The 19,493-nt window shown below is 36.9% G+C and overlaps 1 protein-coding gene across 1 annotated transcript in view; it reads right to left on the bottom strand.

The window, feature by feature from the left end:
* LOC140171199 (sorting nexin-27-like) overlaps positions 1 to 19,493 on the bottom strand; it is a 153,747-nt gene that overhangs the window by 62,049 nt on the left and 72,205 nt on the right. The window contains 3 exon segments of the mRNA XM_072194412.1: positions 4,041 to 4,133; positions 4,136 to 4,232; positions 11,317 to 11,554. Of these exon segments, the coding sequence (XP_072050513.1) occupies positions 4,041 to 4,133; positions 4,136 to 4,232; positions 11,317 to 11,554 (428 nt within the window).

The following is a 19,493-nucleotide window of genomic DNA, read 5'->3' as shown; positions in this document are numbered from 1 at the left end:
GGCTTGATACATAGATCAGTGGTAATGTTTTACTACAAGAATTGCAGGCTATGCGTCTCATATCCAGCGGGAGAGCTTACATGAAGCCGCAGCCCTGGACAATGTGAATAATTTGCCACTTGGCATTCAATCATCAAGAGGATGTCATGATTGTGGGCTTGATATTACTTGATGTTTTGCGACTTGTAAGTGGCAGGACTTGTTTCTCATGCCCAATGTGAGGGCTTTTGGAGGCCCAGACAATGTGAATAATTTGTCAAATCATTCAATTCTCAAAATAGTTTGCTTATAGAGGAAGTATTCTGAGCAGGGTTACCAACTCAACAGCCATAATACTATTCAGTGTGGGTATCTACTTGCAGAAAATCTATGCTTTTGGCAGCACAAAGTTAATAATTATAGGCTTACAGTAAACCATATTTGTGAGTGGTGGGCCTATTTATTCTGCGTATACCTGAACACAACACAAAAATGCACTCTCTCCTTCCACACACATACACCCAACAACCTTGCACACACACCCCCACACCTGTATTCTCCATGGACTGAGGACATCTATCCCCCTTGATTTTAAACCTCAAAATGGAAGACACACAAATTTGAAACTGCATCGCCACACTACATGTATGGACACACCGGTTTGATATTTCATATGTGACCGTGGACAGGTATCACATTACACCCATAATCGAGGTCCTTTTTATTAATGCTCATGCAGATCAGCAGATAATGTTTGTCACCCTCTATTGAGCAGGGTCTAAAAACTGTGGATGTCCTCGATTTTTGTGTGTCCGCTGTCATTGAGCTAATATTCATGAGTAGCACTGGTAAGGTGAAAGACATGTACTCACTGTAAGACACATACATGCTGCTCTCACACATCTAATAAACACTTCAAAATTTTCCTGACAGTGATGTTCATAATAAGATACTTTTTAATCAAAATAACCAGGAAACTAACCACACCATCTTGACAGATATCAAGTTTTCTCACTAGTCCATTAGCTAAAACCTATATACCTGCTTGAAAACAAGTCTAAATGCTGACAGTTAGTCGTACCTTTTGACATTTAGTCAAGAGATGAGGGTTTCATTTCAAATGCATGCTTTCTATCTCATACTTGTCATCAGTGATCCAGACTTAAAGCCCAGCTCTCTTTTTACATTACAACCGCAGACAAAAAAAACTAATCGCAGACACATCTTTGAGGTAGAAAACATGCACTATTTCTAACCATATCCAGGGGTGAGAGGCCACAGACCAAAAACGAGGAAAATCACTAAAAACAGCGTAAAATCAGGGTAAAACTGCCAAATATGGGCTGAAAATAAAAGAAAAACACGTAAATTTTGGCAACAAAAAAAGAGGAAATCAGCTGAAAAGAGGAACTCTCACATCCCTGCATATCTCAACCTCATACTGAAAATTTGGGTGTTTTTTGCTTGGTTGGTTGTTTGTTTGTTTCATGTATATTTTAGACAAGAAAATTTAGACATATATGGATACCTGAATACCATAAATCAGGAACATGGCAAGTTAGTTACATGTAATTTAGCACAAGTTTATATTGCAACACACTATGTTTGTGTTGTAAATGCTATGTCTTTAGGCATTAGGTGACGAAAATATCATGTAAAATCAACCATTATTTGGCCAAAATTTATTGATTTTGACTGAAAATGTTTGCAAAAAATGTTGGCACATTTTCAAGCTTTTGGTGATATTTTTTGGTCATTTTAACCACAAGAAAAAAACCAAGAAAAAAACAAGAAAGTCCCTACTTGAAAAGTCCGTCCACCCATGAAAACAGGGGCTTTAAAAAAAACCTAAAGTTCTGACCAATGCTACATGAAAAGTCCGTCCACCGGTAAAAACAGGGGCTTTTTTTTCGTCGACTTACACAAAAATTTATTGTGTTTTTGAGTGCAACTTATGTTACAATTTTCTATCAATTTGCACATATGAAGAGCTTATTTCCTAACCATGTTAAGTCCACAAACCCATGTTTCTGATTTACCTGTGCAATATTGCAATGGGTTGTGATGCTCTGTATAATTTCAGTTGGATGCACCATTACAAAGCAAACAGTGGATGGATGCTTTAACAATACTGTGTGAGGCCTTTGTTTCGCAAATGAGAACAATAGTCTGCACATTGTGATGCAGCATTGTTACAATGGCAATGGCTTGTTGATGGTACAACTCATTGTTGCTAATTTCAAACTTGTCAAAGTAATTGTGATTGTATCACACAAGTAAGTGAGACACATGGGGTTGTGGACTTAAGGTTGGTCTGAACCCTGGAATTATGGAAACTTTTTTTGAATTTTGACCAACTTCACCAAAAATATTTGAAATTTGGGCGAAAATCAGGCTTTATGATTTTTTTTTGAAAATTTTGCATTTTTGACCATTTTGGTGCAAATTTCTCAAAGTTGGTCAAAATTCAAAAAAAAAAAAATACGGGTCCTAGATATTTTTATCTCGTTTATAAAATTGGACCTCACAGATGAATTTATCAAGTCATTTCCATTCTAAAATGTATACTTTTATATTCTTTAGACTAATAATTTAGCAGTTATGAGGTCCGAAAGTTTCCATAATTCCAGGGTTCAGACCAACCTTAACACAGTTTGGAAATAAGCTCTTCATATACATGCTCAATATACACACCTAAATTTTCCGTACACATTCCTAAACACCCATCCTACTAGGATTACTAGCACCAATAAATACACCCTACCTACACAAAGCGCCATCAAACAAGAACATGAAATATGAAGTTATGAACCTGAAGTGAGTCAATTGCCATGTTAAACTCCCCAAATGAGGTCAGCTCTATTATAAAAGAGCATCTTTACACTATTTTGCAATCTCTTGCCCCTATCAAAAAACTGTGAACGCAGGCTCCATGCGTGTCCACTATAGCGATTAAAATACCATATTATGTTCTTGTTTGAAGGTGCTTACAATTGCACCAAACACAACAACCACGATACAGGTCTGTACATAACCATACATGAAAGCAGCACTGTACACATGTTTATATCGTTAATAGTGTGACAATGCCTGGATATTTTACAGTATAAATTACACCACGGTAGGATTGTATTACAAATCAGTTTGTTGTACGCATTCAAGCGTACTTCAACCCAGGTGACCGTAACATGACGTCCACTCAATACGTAATGCCATAAAACTTGAATCAGCACATGGCTTACACTTGGCAATTTAAATTTCATTTGTGACTACCTGCACTATTAGTTGTGGCTAAGACTAAATACAGTAAGCAAATGAATTAAGGGCTTACATTGAAATACCCTACCACGTTTTCACACAGAAAGAAGGCAGGATTCCAAGGCAAGAACGCGCTTCAGGAAAGCTCGGTCATAAAACGGATGGATTATATGCATCAGTGACAGTGATACACCCTGCCCAGGATTTTAACAAAAGAAGGCTAGCACAGGAAAGTTGCAGGATGGCGCACACCTTCCTGTGTAAGGGAATTTCAATATGAGCCCTAAGGTACCAGTTACGTTCACCCCTGTACATCCTAAACAAAGACAAATATGTCAATTGAACTGAATGCTTAAAACAAGCAGCCAATATCTGTACTCTTGAGCTTTGAGTTAAGACCTCATTTGTTGAAATTGATTGAGAATTAAAGAAATGGTGATCTAAAACCTACGGAAGAAACAAAATCTTAAGTTGCAGTTTGTGTTCTAATCAATGAAAGCATGATGCTAGTTTTAACGTGCGAATCAATGGAAGTACAGCGCTAGTTCTCTTGTTCGCATAGGGCATGCAATGGGGCAAACTGCAGCTTTTGAATTTGCATCTTCCTTGGGTTTTGGGATTGTTGTGTCTTTATTTCTTGAATGATTTCGACAAATGAGGTCTTAAATTCGAGCTCAAAGTGGTTCCAATTATGACATATCTGTCTTTGTTTAGGATATACAGGGGGTGAACATAACTGGTACCTTAATTCTTTTGCTTACTATAGTCAACCTAATCATGCAAACCTATTTGTTTTCTCTTACCTTTTTCTAAATACTGTTCCAATCCTCTTCTCCTTGCGTCCAGCTGTTGTTCTGATAAATTGAAAGGCCATTTGCCAGGGAATTTGGGGAAGGGAAATCTACATATTCTTTCTTCAGAGCATTGTGAACTGCTGAAAATTCTGAGTATCTATGTGCACATAGTAATCTACCTGCCATATAAACATTGTATACCTGTAGGAAAACAAAAATGTAAATCAAGCAATCAGTCAATCAATATTTTATCAAACATTTGTTAGAACCTAAACATTACTGGAAATATAATGGGAATAGATTAAATAATGTAGATATGTTACATAAAATATTCTACATCCACTAAAAAGTCTGTAGGGTCCTTTAGGGAAAATATTTGACACAAAATACAACTCGTTATAAAGGTACATAAGGTATGTATCGATTTTCATTATCTAAATCAATATATTACACTCTGATGTTTTGCAAAAGTTTATTCTACAAATCAAATACTGTACTTTGAAAACTTGCTTGATTTATTGTTGTTAATGAGTTATGTATGTTTTAGAAAAGTGTTGTTGTTTCAGCCCTCTTTACAACATAACTAAAGCACCCCAGGACCTACAAAAGTATATCTGTGATATTTGAATTCTTCTACACACTCACTATGAAATGATCAATGCAAATTTTGCAAAAGCTCACTAGCATTCACAAGATGCTGTGAACTACCAAATCGCAACAGTTTAAAATACACCAGACACAAAAAGAAACTTCGTCAGTTATATTCATCCTTGCTGTTCAATAACTTGATAATTTTGGATTATTCTGAAATATACATTTTGTTAATTGGACTTTTCTTTCTCATTTGATACCCTGTTCGTGAACATTGAGCAAGAATTGACTAAGATATGCGCCTCTAAACACCAAAATGAAAAGTTGCAATTTTAACGATTCAATTGTGCCTGTTACACTGTGTGCTTTATTGATTGGCCCGTGGTGCTTATGTGCAATACAACGATGCGTTCCCATTGAAAATCGTTGAAAATTTCAACTTTTGATTTTGGGGTTTGAGGCTTTGGAGGCGCATATCTTGGTCAATTCTTGTTCGTTTTTCACGAACAGGGTGTCAAATGAGAAAGCAAAAGTCCAATTAACAAAATGTATATTTCAGAATAATCCAAAATTATCAAGTTATTGAACAGCAAGGATGAATATAACTGACGAGTTTCTTTTTGTGCCTGGTGTAGTTGTTACATTGTGAATGATGGCACAAACACAATAAAAAGTTCATTTAAACAAAGATGCATGTCATACATCATTGAATACACAATGTGTAATTAACCAAAACCCCCAGAACACAGCTGTGATATAGCCATTCAACTAATCATCTCTATGTCAACTATTCTGTGAATATGTAATTAAATTTAAGTAGTATATTTTACACATACAATATGGCTACACATCAGGCAGTGCCCTTATCAGAAAGGCAAAATTTATTGCTTGTTTTCAAAGGTCTCTGAAAATCAAATCTCCCATACTGTAAAGAAGGCAGTGCTGCATCATCGTATGCCAATTACCGAACACTAGTTACAGGTGTATGTATAATATACATTGTATATTATCCCGTCTTTTAAAAGTACTCTCAGTTAGTTCCCTGAGATGAAGAGCATTAATTAACAATATGACAAGATTACTTAGATGGTATATTATAGCATCCAAGAAAGAAAGACAAAATGGTAACTGATATTGTGCAAGAACCTGTTTGTTTAATGAAGCTTCATATATGCAACACCAAATTAAATTGAGAGATACAGCATTTATACCATTCTGAACATAAGACATATTTTGGGCCTCTAATAATTATGGTAAATTTATGTGGAAACCAAGTTAGGAAATATACCAACAGAATCTCTAAATTCAAATCCTGGTGCAAAACAAATGGTTTCCTGTTTCAAAATCCATGACACTGATCTCCTAAGTGAATTATTCTTTCAGTATTCCCCTGTGCCCACCTGAGAAAAGAGAACAATTTCCTTCAAGGTGTGCCATTTATTACTCCTAATATCAGTGAATACCCCCTCTTGGCTGACATGTCAATTCTCTCTTCCCTATACCTCCCACATCACCATCAACAATTACCCAGTCACACCAATGTTTCCAATAATTACATCAACATTCTCCCTCAAGTTGATCTTAAATTGGCTTCTACTTTCTGCTAACCAAATCATCAATGACATTCGTTTATTTTCAGCCAAACACAAGATTACAAGCCACTGGTTAAGCATGAAGCCTCAATCTAGGTCGGCTCTCCCCAAAGATGACAGGGTAAAAAAGGCTGTGTAGCATCATCATGTGCCAATTACCAAACACTAGTACCAGGTGTATGTATATTATTGTCTTAAGTACTCTCAGTTTGTTCTCCAAGATGAAGAGCATTAAAAATTTGTTTGGGCAAAATGAGCTGCAAGTATGTCGAGTGATTAAGCAGATTTACAAATCTGTGCCAGTTCAATTTGATAAGATTATTTGGCATATTATAGCATCAAATGAGTAGAAACTTGACAGAAAAAGGTGGTATGGTACAAAAGCATAATATGCAGGTGTGCATGGCCCATTTTGTATGTTGAGAGGATTTTGCAATATATGTCAGGTCAAATTGATTATTTGGCATATTATAGCTTGTACAGCACCAATTTGATAGATGCAGCATAGTCAAGAACCATTCTCAAAAATTTGGAGCATTTGACATTATAGATGAGTCTAAATATTGGTAAATGTATTGAAACCCAGGTAGGAATTATACCAACAGAATCTCTACATTCAAAACCTGGTGCATTGATAAATGGTTTCTTCTTTCAAAATCCATGACACTGATCTCCTAAGTGTATTACTCTTTCAGTATTCCCCTGTGCCCACCTGAGAAAAGAGAACAATTTCCTTCAAGGTGTGCCATTTATTACTCCCAATATCAGTGAATACCCCCTCTTGGCTGACATGTCAATTCTCTCTTCCCTATACCTCCCACATCACCATCAACAATTACCCAGTCACACCAATGTTTCCGATAATTATATCAACATTCTCCCTCAAGTTGTTCTTAAATTGGCTTCTACTTTCTGCTAACCAAATCATCAATGACATTCGTTTATTTTCAGCCAAACACAAGATACAAGCCACTGGTTAAGCATGAAGCCTCAATCTAGGTTGACTCTCCCCAAAGATGGCACGGTAAAAAAGGCTGTGTAGCATCATCATGTGCCAATTACCAAACACTAGTAACAGGTAAATGTATATTATTGTCGTAAGTTTGTTCTCCGAGATGAAGAGCATTAAAAATTTGTTTGGGCAAAATGATCTGCAAGTATGTCGAGTGATTAAGCAGATTTACAAATCTGTGCCAGTTCAATTTGATAAGATTATTTGGCATATTATAGCATCAAATGAGTAAGAAAATTGACAGAAAAGGCTGGTATGGTACAAAAGCATAAATATGCAGATGTGTATGGCCCATTGTGTATGTTGAGAGGATTTTGAAATCTATGTCAGGTCAAATTGATAAGATTATTTGGCATATTATAGCTTGTGGAGCACCAAATTGACAGAGGCAGCATAGTCAAGAACCATTCTCAAACGTTTTGAATATTTGACATGTTTTAGATGTGTCTGATTATTGGTAAATGTATTGAAACCCAGGTAGGAGTTATACCAACAGAATCTCTACATTCAAAACCTGGTGCATAAATAAATGGTTTCTTCTTTCAAAAGGCATGACAATGATCTCCTAAGTGTATTATTCTTTCAGTATTCCCCTGTGCCCACCTGAGAAAAGAGAAAAATTTTCTTCAAGGTGTGCCATTTATTACTCCCAACATCAGTGAATGAATACCCCCTCTTGGCTGACATGACAATTCTCTCTTCCCTATACCTCCCATATGGCCATCAACAATTGCCCACTGTCACACTATTGTTTCTCATAATTCATTTTCTCTCGAGTTGTTCTTAAATTGGCTTCGACTTTCTGCTAACCAAATCACCAATGATTTGTCATTTGTCATTGTTTCCGATATTTCAGCAACATTCTCCTACCCCAGTTGCTCCTAAATTGGCTTCTACTTTCTGCTAACCAAATCATCCATGACATTCGTTTATTTTCAACCAAACACAAGATACGAGCCACTGGTTAAGCATGATTTCTCAATCTAGGTCGGTTCTCCCCAGAGATGTCAGGGCAAAAAAGACAGTGTCACATCATCACGTGCCAATTACCGAACACTAGTTACAGGTGTATGCATATTATCTAAGTGCTCTCAGTTCGTTCCAAATTTATTTACAGTAAAATGAGCTGTAAATATGTTTGGTTGGATACAGATTCACAAATCTGTGTCTGTTTGACCACACAGAGAAATTCAATACACATTTGTCGCCAATGCTGAGCTCCCACCAAGTTTTTAGAAAAACGTTAAGAGTCCCACGTTACATTGCATGGTAAATAGTGAAAAGAAACTGAACAAAAAGGTGTTGTTAGTAGTTAGTTGTTAGTTTTTTTTTTTTTTTTAAAGTACTTTTGTACGAAACGTCAGTGTATTTTTTTATATTAAAACATCATTGAACAACACCTTTTTGTTCAGTTTCTTTTCACCAAGTTTTTAGACTTGCAGGGCATTCTATTATTAAAACACTATTCTTATAAGCTCTTATACATAGTCCATCTTCTTATTGCCCATCTCTCATTTCTTTAGGGAGTTTCTTCACCCTTTAAAGAGGTGTATGAGTCTTTTGGTGGAGAGGGGCACTGAGCATGATTGGGGAAGAACCATTTTCAAATGTCCTATTTCACAATTTTCAGTTAAATGGTGACACATGGGGTAAAACTGCAATGTTGTCCTAGTATTGGACTTTTCCATTTAAAATCCACACTACCCCTGTGGAAGAATTTGGAACTATCTTCCACAGGGGGAGTATGAATTTCAAATGGAATGAACACATTAGGCAGTTTGATTTGAATTTCATACACCCTCTATGAAAGATTCATCCTAAATCTTCTACAGAGGGATGGGGAGTTTCAAATAGAGTTGGTTAATGTGCAAATTACATTTGAAATTCATACTCTCCCTGTAGTAGATATTTCAAAACTCTTCCACAGGGGTAGTGTGGCTTTTAAATAGAATAGCCCATAGAGGTTATCCATTTGCTCATGTGTGATTTCTAACAAAAGGTGCTAGTTTCCAAATCTGTATTTGCTTTAACCAACATTTCTTAACCACCAAAAATCACATTTTCATCAAATAACTTTTATTTTGAAGTCTAGATTTAAGAGTATAATCAAGATAAAAGAGATGTGATGGAGGTAGAACTTTTTGAATAACCCTCGTATTCCTCATTCAGGCCAATTCAATGCACAACCTCAGAGTTACCTGCATGATTTTGGCGGGCTATTTTGAAACGGTCATGGTAACACATGCAGGTACTTCTTTTGAAAGTCTTAAACAAGGTATAGCAGGTGCTGATAAGATATGCAGGTTAAAGAACACGGATATAAACCTCTTTTGTCACACTTTTGTCCCAGTATTTCAAGATTATCCCTGCACCCTGGTTGGTATGATAACATTAATAGCATGCAATTAGATTCCACCTATTTCATTTATCTGTTTCAAAATGTATCATATTCTACCTTAATTGTATCACCTGTAGATTTAATTGCAACTGAAGGAGTCCTCAATTGAAATCTTGCCGTCACAAGATGGGAGCACAGGTCAGTAGCTCAGTCTCAATGGGCTATTCCAGTTGAAATCCATGCACCCCCTATGGAAGACACGGCTTTCATCTTCCACTGGGAGAGTACGTAGATTTCAAATGGATTTGCCCATTTGGGTACCCAATTTGAAATTCACACTCCCTGTGTGAAAGATTAAGGTCATGTCTTCTACAGGAGGGTGTATGGATTTTCGCTGGAATAGCCCAATGATGTTTTCAGATCTTTAAGGTGACATTTACAGTAAACAACTCAATCGAGGTCAATCTCTTGAGAGAAACTTGTCAAGGAAATACATGGCTGTATCACCATAAATTGACTAGCACTTGTCAAGAGCACAGACATCAATATGTAGATTTTACTCAAATCTGAGGGAAGGGTCTTGCCTAGGTTGTACATTACAGGGGTAGCGCTAGGTTGCTTTTTGGTGTCCCGGACCCACCAAAATAGAGTTCGGACCCCCTGTTTTAAAATTTTCTGCAAGTTCAGGGGTCCCTGCAGACCCCCAGTTTTTCAATCTAGCGTTATTGCAGACATACTATTTATGCTGCATTTGTGCCACTCGGACACGCCAAACTCTACTCCGGACTCAAACTTTTAATTTTCTGCAAGTTCGGGGGTCCCTGCGGACATTGGAGTGTATAGTTCTAGCACTACCCCTGTTATACAACACAATGGCATAGCCAGATCATGAATCAAAGGCCTATGCCATCGTGCTGAGGACAAGTAATTTTCAATAATACCATTTAACCTTGAATACCAAGTATCCATCATTTCTCCAAGGATGGAGCATGTATTCCAATGGTCCATTCTAAACTGCATTCTTCATGTATCAGAGCCACAAAAGAAACATAATTATCTATTTGAATCTATAAGGCCTGGATTTTTACTTGATGCTGAATACTTTCAACAGCTAGGTTGTAAAATCGGGTATACCACCTATGAGCTGCTTTATTCTGTGAGTATTGAGTAGTATACACCATTCTCAAAATATGCCGAGGATTGCGTCCCAGATTCTAAAAAAAATATGTGAAGGCGGCACAATCGAAATGCTCTCTCACATACAGGGGCGACTGCTCAGTGCCAGAAGTGGGTAAGTGTAATAGCTGCCCTGTGAACATTGGGTAATTTACACACAGTATATTGTACTCTTCTACATATGGCAGCTATTGCACTTACCCACTTCTGGCACTGAGCAGTCGAGAGATGCATTTTGCCATGACTACCAATCTTGAGGTGGCATGCAGTAGAGCATACTTTTCACAAGACCAATTTTCGTATGATGTATTATTTTTTATGCTCCCATTTTGCCTGTATCTGAATTTTGCTATGGCTGCCTTTCACCTGGTTGGGATCAGACAGCATCATAAGTTCAGGGCCTAGATTTCGTTTTGGTTTGCGAGAATCAAACTCCATCATAGTCACTGCACTTACTGTATTATACAATGTGAGAAGTTGATTCTCGCAACCCAATCTTACAAGAATCATTACGAGAATCGATTCTGTGATTCTCGTCAAAATCTAGGCCCTGAAGTTATCCTGGTTAATACTTACTACATATTTATCTCCTCTATGATTCACTACATGTTGGTAATCAGGTATTGATATGGGCATAGGCCGCCTCTCACTGTAATCATAAAATGAGTAGCCTGATGATTCATCACTTGGTAGATCACTTTTGTCTTCTTTGAAGTTAGGCACTGAGATGACTGTTAATGTTAGTTCATTACCTCCTTGCTTGATCAAATCTACTACAAATTTGTGTGTTGCTCCTTCTACATTGATGTCGTTTCTGTAAAGATAAAAAGTAAATCAAAAGATTAGATTTTAAGCTGCATATGAATGTTGAATGCATGAATGCAAGCCTGTATGTAGGATTTAAGTGGGTAACATATCAATTTCTTGCATGCAACATCCTATATATTCATGGGGGCTCGTCCGGGAAAAGGCATATGGCAGGGTGTGAAGGGATGTCAACTTCTTTAAAACAATTTTTGTTGTTGATGCTCTTTTATGATGAAATATCTTGCTTTCTTTGACATCCCAGATGCAATGTATTGTATTGGCCTTGCCGGACTAGCTGACCACAATATGATGTATTTGATAGCGGTTGTTAATGTTGTTGTCACTAGTTTTTTTTTCCAAAATCTTTTTGGAGTTGAATGCCAAAATGTGTGAAAATTATATAACTTTGGTAGAAACTGAACTTTGCTGTGGTCTTAGTAACATTACAACAGCAAGCCCGTGCAAGCGGACATGCTATCTTAAGGACTTGTACCACACTCACTTAAAATACCAATTTCAATGCATTTTGAAATCATTAATAGAGTATGACATGAGTACAAATTTATTCAAAACACATAGGCTTACAAATTTTTTTAAAAATCAACCATGAATGATCCTAGCATTTAGCTCTAGGTCCAGGGGCACTCCAAAGTCGAAAAAATAAATAACGTAAAAAAACCGTATACTCGAGTCAGTACGGTACATAGAAAATGAGTAAGAACACCTGTTTTGGGCCTTTTTTTTAAATATAATCCTCATTGCACAAAGATAAAACCATGCAATTTACTTGTAAATTACAAGAATCTCCCTAATATTCATAAAACTCTTCTTCATTGTGACAGGTGTTTTATATTTCATAAACTAGTCAAGTAGCGTATTTGACAGCAGCCTGCATATTATATACTTGATGGTGACAATATCAAAGTCTTTGTATTATAAATGCTGTCTTTAATATTGGGATATTCCAATTGAAAGCTATATACCCCTGACATGGCTTTAAGGGGGTACTACACCCCTGTAGTAAATTTGTGACTATTTTTGCATTTTTCTCAAAAAATAATAACACACTGGTAACAACAGTTATGTATATTATTGGGGCAAGGAATCCAATTACTACACTGAAATTTCAGTGACTCAAGACAAGCGGTTCAGTATATATGATAGGAAAGGAGGTACATCCTAGCGGTACCTTGTTTCTTATCATAAATAATGAAGCGCTTGTCTTGGGTCACTGAAATTCCAGTGTAGTAATTGTATTCCTTGCCCTATAATATACATAACTTTTGTTACCAGTGTGTTATTAGTTTTGAGAAAAAATGCAAAATAGACACAAATTTATCAGTGTAGTACCCTTAATCTCTAACACAGAGGTATAGATTTCAAATGGAGTCATCCATTTAGAGAATTCCATTTGAAAGTCACACTCCCTGTGCAGAAGATTAAGATCATGTCTTCCATAGGGGTGTATATTTCGACTGGAATATCCCATTATGCCATGACATGCACAGGCAAACATGCAAGCATAAATTTACCTATAGTAGAAAACCAATACTTCAAAATAACAGTTCAAATTAAATTCAATGCAAAACACATCTGCCTGAGCGATAATCAATTCCACTTTCAAATTCAAATTCTGTAAAGTTAGCTCTATTTGGCAATTTGCAAGTATTCCCCTGTCTACCAACAGTACTATTTGCATTTATTATTCAGGGCTTATTGCACATTAATCTTTGCAATATGCAACTTCCTTTTTGAAACATACAATTTTCATATACAATGGTTACATACAAGTGTCAAAATATTTATTTATTTATTTTTATACACCACACTAAATATTTCATTACACCGATTCAATGGCAATACGAATGTTTGATCCTGCGACGCCATGCAAATTTAAACATCTTCATCAACCACAATATTTACCTCAAACCCACACCACCATGGAAGTTTTGTCTAATTTAATGCACTCAGTGTTTCTAGATCAATGCTTTTAATCTATTCCAAGGTCAGGTCCCTCTCCCAATTAAAATAAGAGTAAGTATTATTGAAATCTTTGTATTTGTTTAACATCTCCACGAAGGGATCATGTACCTGACAAGTTTGGATGAAATTTACGACTGATCGAGAGGTGTTATTCAACATAACATGCTGCCAATCAACTTTGAAACCTAATAGAGGGTATTCAAAACCCGGTGTTGTCACTTAACATTCAAAGGCGTAACACATGATCGTTCCCTAAGTCAAAAATATCCCCCTATTTTGCGCGCTTTCAAGAACATTTTCGTCATTTTTTACCCCTATTTTACATGAAAACGCGTACAAATTAGCCTTAAGAAATACCCTATTTTTTGCATTTCAAGTACACTTTTACAAAAGTATCCCTTTTTGAACATTTCAAGAACACACACAAAAACACTTGTTCTGATTCATTGTTTTACTCCGTTGTCCTTTTAATATATAAATGAGAAAAAAAAAAAAAAAATATATACAAATACATCCAATAGGATGCATCATGTGTTTTTATGATACAGTTATCAACAATGTAATCTTTCCTCCCGTTTTTTTTTGTTGCAAAATAAAGCTTGACATAAACTGACTGACAAAATTACGAACTCTGGCATTTGCCACGAATTCCCTCACTCAAACCACTATATCAGCACCATCTTTAGATATTTTCAAGAAAAACCTCTAGCTTGCCGGTCACCAAATAGTGAGCGATTTGCGGTTTTCGCCCTGCTGACTACAACTTCAAAAGGTTCAGAAGGAACAATTCCTTTATGATCAGGTGCCATTTTGAAGAGTTTGTGGCTCTGTTTGTGGGTACCCAGTTTGTCAAGGCTCCGGAGGCCGGGTGCGTCATTAATAAAGCCAATGAAAAAAGTCTCATGGAATCAGCGGCCAAATTGGGTAAGTCCCCAGTGACGTAATCGGTGTAAACAAACCATGGAACAAATAAAACCGAGTCGAGCGTGTTGCTGAATACCTAGGCCGGGATATTTAGCAAGGCAAAAAAGTTTCACAAAAGTGAAATCGGGGAGTAAATTGAGCGAGAAATGGTAAGATTTCTTGGGATTTCAACATTATGATGATGATGATTCACAGAAATATGTACCCTATTTTTTAATTTCGAATATACCGTCGTCAAAAACAACCCAATTTTTTAAATATCGCGAACATAAAATGTTCGCGAACATAGTTTAAAAAATAACCCCTTTTTTCGCGAAATTGGGAACGATCATGCGTACACATTGTCAATGTTAAGTGACAACACCGGGATTCAAAACTACGGCACTCATGACAGAGCCATCCTTGTTAAATAAAATTCTGTCTTCCATAAGGTACTATGGGGCAATTCGCATGATAATACAATAAAACAGGTGATAGGTATGAATGGTTGTGGAATCGATCTAGAGACCTGTCCCTCTGTCATCAGCTATCTTGGAACTGTCCTCCAACATGGCTCTAATTGTTATACCATTCTGGTTGGTTTATTGCATACACTCTTTAAGCATTATTTATGTATTGGGAAAATTTGCTGGCGAATCTTCACAAGTGGTGTGCATCAACCCATTCTTGTTCCTAAGCATATTCAAGATATCAGTAAAATATTACTATGGTTGGTAAACACATTGCAAATGCTCAACTTGAAGGCAGATTACCTTGCATTATACACAGAAAACTTCTTAGAAGTTAAACATCAAAGTTAATTTAATCATCAAATCCTGTCATCTCTGACCCCCTAAAGGTTCCAAATCAATTTGCTAAATTCTATCCAACATGCGCATACACACGTACGCGTACGACAGGCAGATTCAAAGCATTATGATTTCCCATCTTTACAATTGGGTATGGAGGCTTCTCCGACAATACACACCATGGCTTTTCTGTATCCTCTGGATCCAATGCTATTGCATGTTTGCAAGACACTTGATAGCAAAACAGCTGCCATGTACCACAACAAATTACATGCCGTTTATAAACCAACATTTTGAATTAAAATGCCGCACATTTGTTCCCTTGTACTGTTTATTTGAAAAACAAAAGTATTTTGTGGTACATGTACATTATATTTCAACTTCTCTATTGTAATCAGTTTCAAAGATATATTAAAATCTCCATGCATAAATGATTGTTCAGACAACTATCCTTCCTCCCTGGTATTTCATTATTTTTTTTTATTTTGGGGTAATTCTTTTTGTGTGTGTTCACTTGTTTGTTTTGTTTATTACAATTATATTTGTGCCACATCTGACCAAATGAAGCTTTGCAAGACTTTGCCTCTTTCCAAATACATGCAAACTTCTGAAATTTGATTATATTCTGGCCTGTTGCTCTAAACGAAATTCCTTGTTATGTCGCATTTAAATGGGAGGGAATGCGTATCCAAAACAAACAAATACACAAACATATTGGCTCTTTTTCATCTGCACATATTTTTAAATATCTGGGAACATTCTGGGCATCTGGCAGCTATTGACAAGAACCAGTTTTACCCCCATCAGACATCTTCCATAAAGATGGTCTAGCTACAAGCAACAGAAACATCAATTGCATTGCATGTGTGTGGTATACACCCACCGGCTATCAACACAGAGCATATAAGCGCTTTTATATAAGCAGACTTTTTGTGCTATTTCTGATGTAAGCATGTATATTTCTTCTTTTTTGATGTCAATCATTGAGTAAACAGAAAAGATGAATGTCTAGGTATATAATACTTGAGTTAAATGTGAGACCTTAATTTTCAGTATTCTTATGAAAAAAGGTTTGTCTAAAAATATTGAGTAAAAAAGTTAATGTTTGTATGGTAGTGAACTATGCATAATATTATTTTATTTAAATTACATCTTTGTCCACCTATTGTTTCTTGGCCAAGAAATTTCTACCCATAACAATATGGTGCTACCAGAGACAATACAAGTTTGAGATATTACATTTGAAATCTGTCATACCTCTGTGGAAGATTTAAGAAGAAGTCTTCCACAGAGGCATTATGTTTTTCTAATTTTATTGGCAAGGGCCTAGAGTTAATTATTTTGACACCCATTCTCCCTCTGTATATGGCTTTACCTATATCTTCAAATAGAAGTTACCAATTGTCTATACCCATACTCCCTCTGTGGAATACTGTAATAACTAAATTTTCCCCAGGGGGAGTGTGGATTTCAAATAGAATAGCCCAATCCTCCTCACCTGCCCCAGACAGGATCCTTACACAAGCATCTATAGACAAAGCAGTTCCCCAATATATTCCCCCATCCTCCTCTAACATAAAATAATATTGTAGCAATGGTTCCTGCACATACAAAATATACACAGGAAATCCCAACATAGTAGCTCCTAACAACTTTATGTTCATGATGCACTCAAAACAGATCTGTATACCTGTACTATCAGACAACAATTTGTATTAATATTTTAAAACCAATATCAAACATATACAAACATATTTTTCTATGTTTTAAGTTCCATATTTTGTTTCATTATTGCCTATTTTAAATCGGATCAAGTCTCAAAATATCTGGAATATATAGACATTTCGACACAATTCCATAATACACTTCACACCCTGTGTTATGCAATGCACTTTACTCCGTAAACAGTATGGAAAAATGAAGTTTGAAGAGTATTAGAGAATTATTTCAATATTTCTGACATGTTGCATCCATTAGAAGAAAACAGTGAAGAAAAGAAAGTACATGAAAGATACATTAGACTAGACAGGTGAATGAACTGCCAAAGACAATGTGTGAAAATAAAAATATTGCATTTTGCGAGATTTTTATTTTTGTGCATTTTGCAGCTAATTTCTGAACTGCCAATTTTAAAGCCAGCCAAAATATTGTTGACATACATGCTATAAATAATATGTAGCTGTTTGTACCGGCAAATAAAAGACCACAAACTGTTCAGAAACAGTTAAAATTGTGATGCATTCATACCGTAAAATATTCTCCTACACAGTACAGTCCTTAATACAAAGCCAACAAAACCCTAGCCTTGTTCAAGGCCTTCTAAGATTTCCTCCCATCCCTCATGACCATTCTCGGGCTCGCCAAGTCAGTGAGGGCCACAGATTACGGCTACTAATGACCGTGCGTAAGTTGAAAAATCGAGCTCGGACTGAGTTTACGAACCGCCAAAACGAAGGCCTTGTCCATATTGTCAAGATCCGTTGCATTTACAACGGTTTCTTCGCGGGGGGTTTATATTCTATATATGGCAAATATGGATTCTTCGTGTGGGGTATATTTTCCGTATATGGCAACTTATGAATATTAAACATTTATGATTTACAGATGACGTAATTGATACTCCATGATCTGATCAGCTGTCAGAGAGTTACGCGATCCGATGTTGTTGAGATCAATTAATGTAAACTATTGAATTTTAAATTGTAATTTTATTATTATTGAAGCAAGTATGGCATTTTTCCACCATTATTCGTCTGTCGAAATAGGTAGATGCTTGCTTTCGGCTGCCGATAAGTTGGCATCGCAGATTTTCGTCCCCAACAACGTAGGCCTACTGCAATCCCTGCAATTGAAGCCTGCTTGGACACGGTGACGATGTGTTTGTGAACTTGCACACTCTGTACGGAAAATCTGTTATTTTCCAAGCAGCCCCTTTCTGTTGGGATTTTCTTAGACGGGGGAGTATTCCCAGGGGAAAATTGCTGTTGTCATTTGTCCCCTGACCCGAGGAGGGGGGGGGCACTTCAATATGAACTTGGATATTAATGTAGGGTTTACACTTTATATGCAGTAAGGGCATTCGGTGAGAATGATGTAAAAATGGGGTCAATGGGTGAGAGCAAGATTTTTTGGCATTCGGTGATACCAAAATCATGTAAAAAATATGGGGTCATTGAGTGAGAACATGACCTTTTTCTTAAATGGAAACTTTGGGTGAGAGCGAAACTGTCACAGAAACCTCATTGAATTTCTAGTTCTAAATGGTTTCAAATTTCTTTATTTTTTCAAAATAAAGTACCGTAACAAAATCAGTGATAAATAAAGGTTGCTGTTCAAATTGAAAAATAAGATCAAATGGAAAAATAGGGTGTCTTTGGGCGAGAGAGCATGTGTTTGTAAGCGAATATGGGGTCTAAACAGCCCTACATATCGTCACCTCCAAAGTGGGAGTGCCCCCCCCCCCCTCATGAATGACCAGCTTACTTTACTTCCCTGGAAAGATGAGGAATCCAAGCAGCGTGTGTCAGACTTGACCTGTACTTGTCATTTGAGTCCCAATTTCCGTACCCGTACCCATGGCTCCGTACCCATACTCACACCCTATTTTGGCTTCGGACCAGTACTCATGGACTGGGACCGTACCCGTGCTCATGGTTTGGGACCCGTGCCGTCAGACTTGTAGTATTTGGACCCGTCATGAGTATGGAGTGCGGGTCCTGGACCGGGATCGTGTACAGGTCCCAAGCCACAGATAGGGATCCCAGGTCATGGAGTGCAGTACGCGTCCCAGTCCATGAGTACAGGTCCAAAGTCAAAAAGGGTATGAGTAACGGGTCCGGGTCTGGAATGCGGAAATTGGGACTCGAGTACTGGTATGGGTATGCGGGTCTCAGTGCTGGCGACGGGTATGGAAATTTGGACTTGTTTGGGTCCAATTATGGTTATAAATGAGTATAAATAAACAAATTAATTAAACAAGTACAAAAAGAGATTAAATATTTTGGCATATTTTGGGATGCAAGTGAAAAAACTATGACCATGTATGGATACCCAGACTGTGCAATACTAATTTCAACATACTTTAGTATATTTAGTAGTGATGTAACTTTCGAGTCTGGACTCGGACTCAAGTCCACTTTTTGCTGGACTCGGGACTCGGCTCGGAATTGAACATTAAAAGGCTCAGCTCAGCTCTGTCAAAAAACAGAACTCAGGCTCTAAGTCTACCCCAGTCCGATTCCAGTCATATCG

This window comes from Amphiura filiformis, chromosome 15, assembly GCF_039555335.1.
Source record: "Amphiura filiformis chromosome 15, Afil_fr2py, whole genome shotgun sequence".
Lineage (NCBI taxonomy): Eukaryota > Metazoa > Echinodermata > Ophiuroidea > Amphilepidida > Amphiuridae > Amphiura > Amphiura filiformis.
This window is presented reverse-complemented; position numbering and strand designations above follow the sequence as displayed.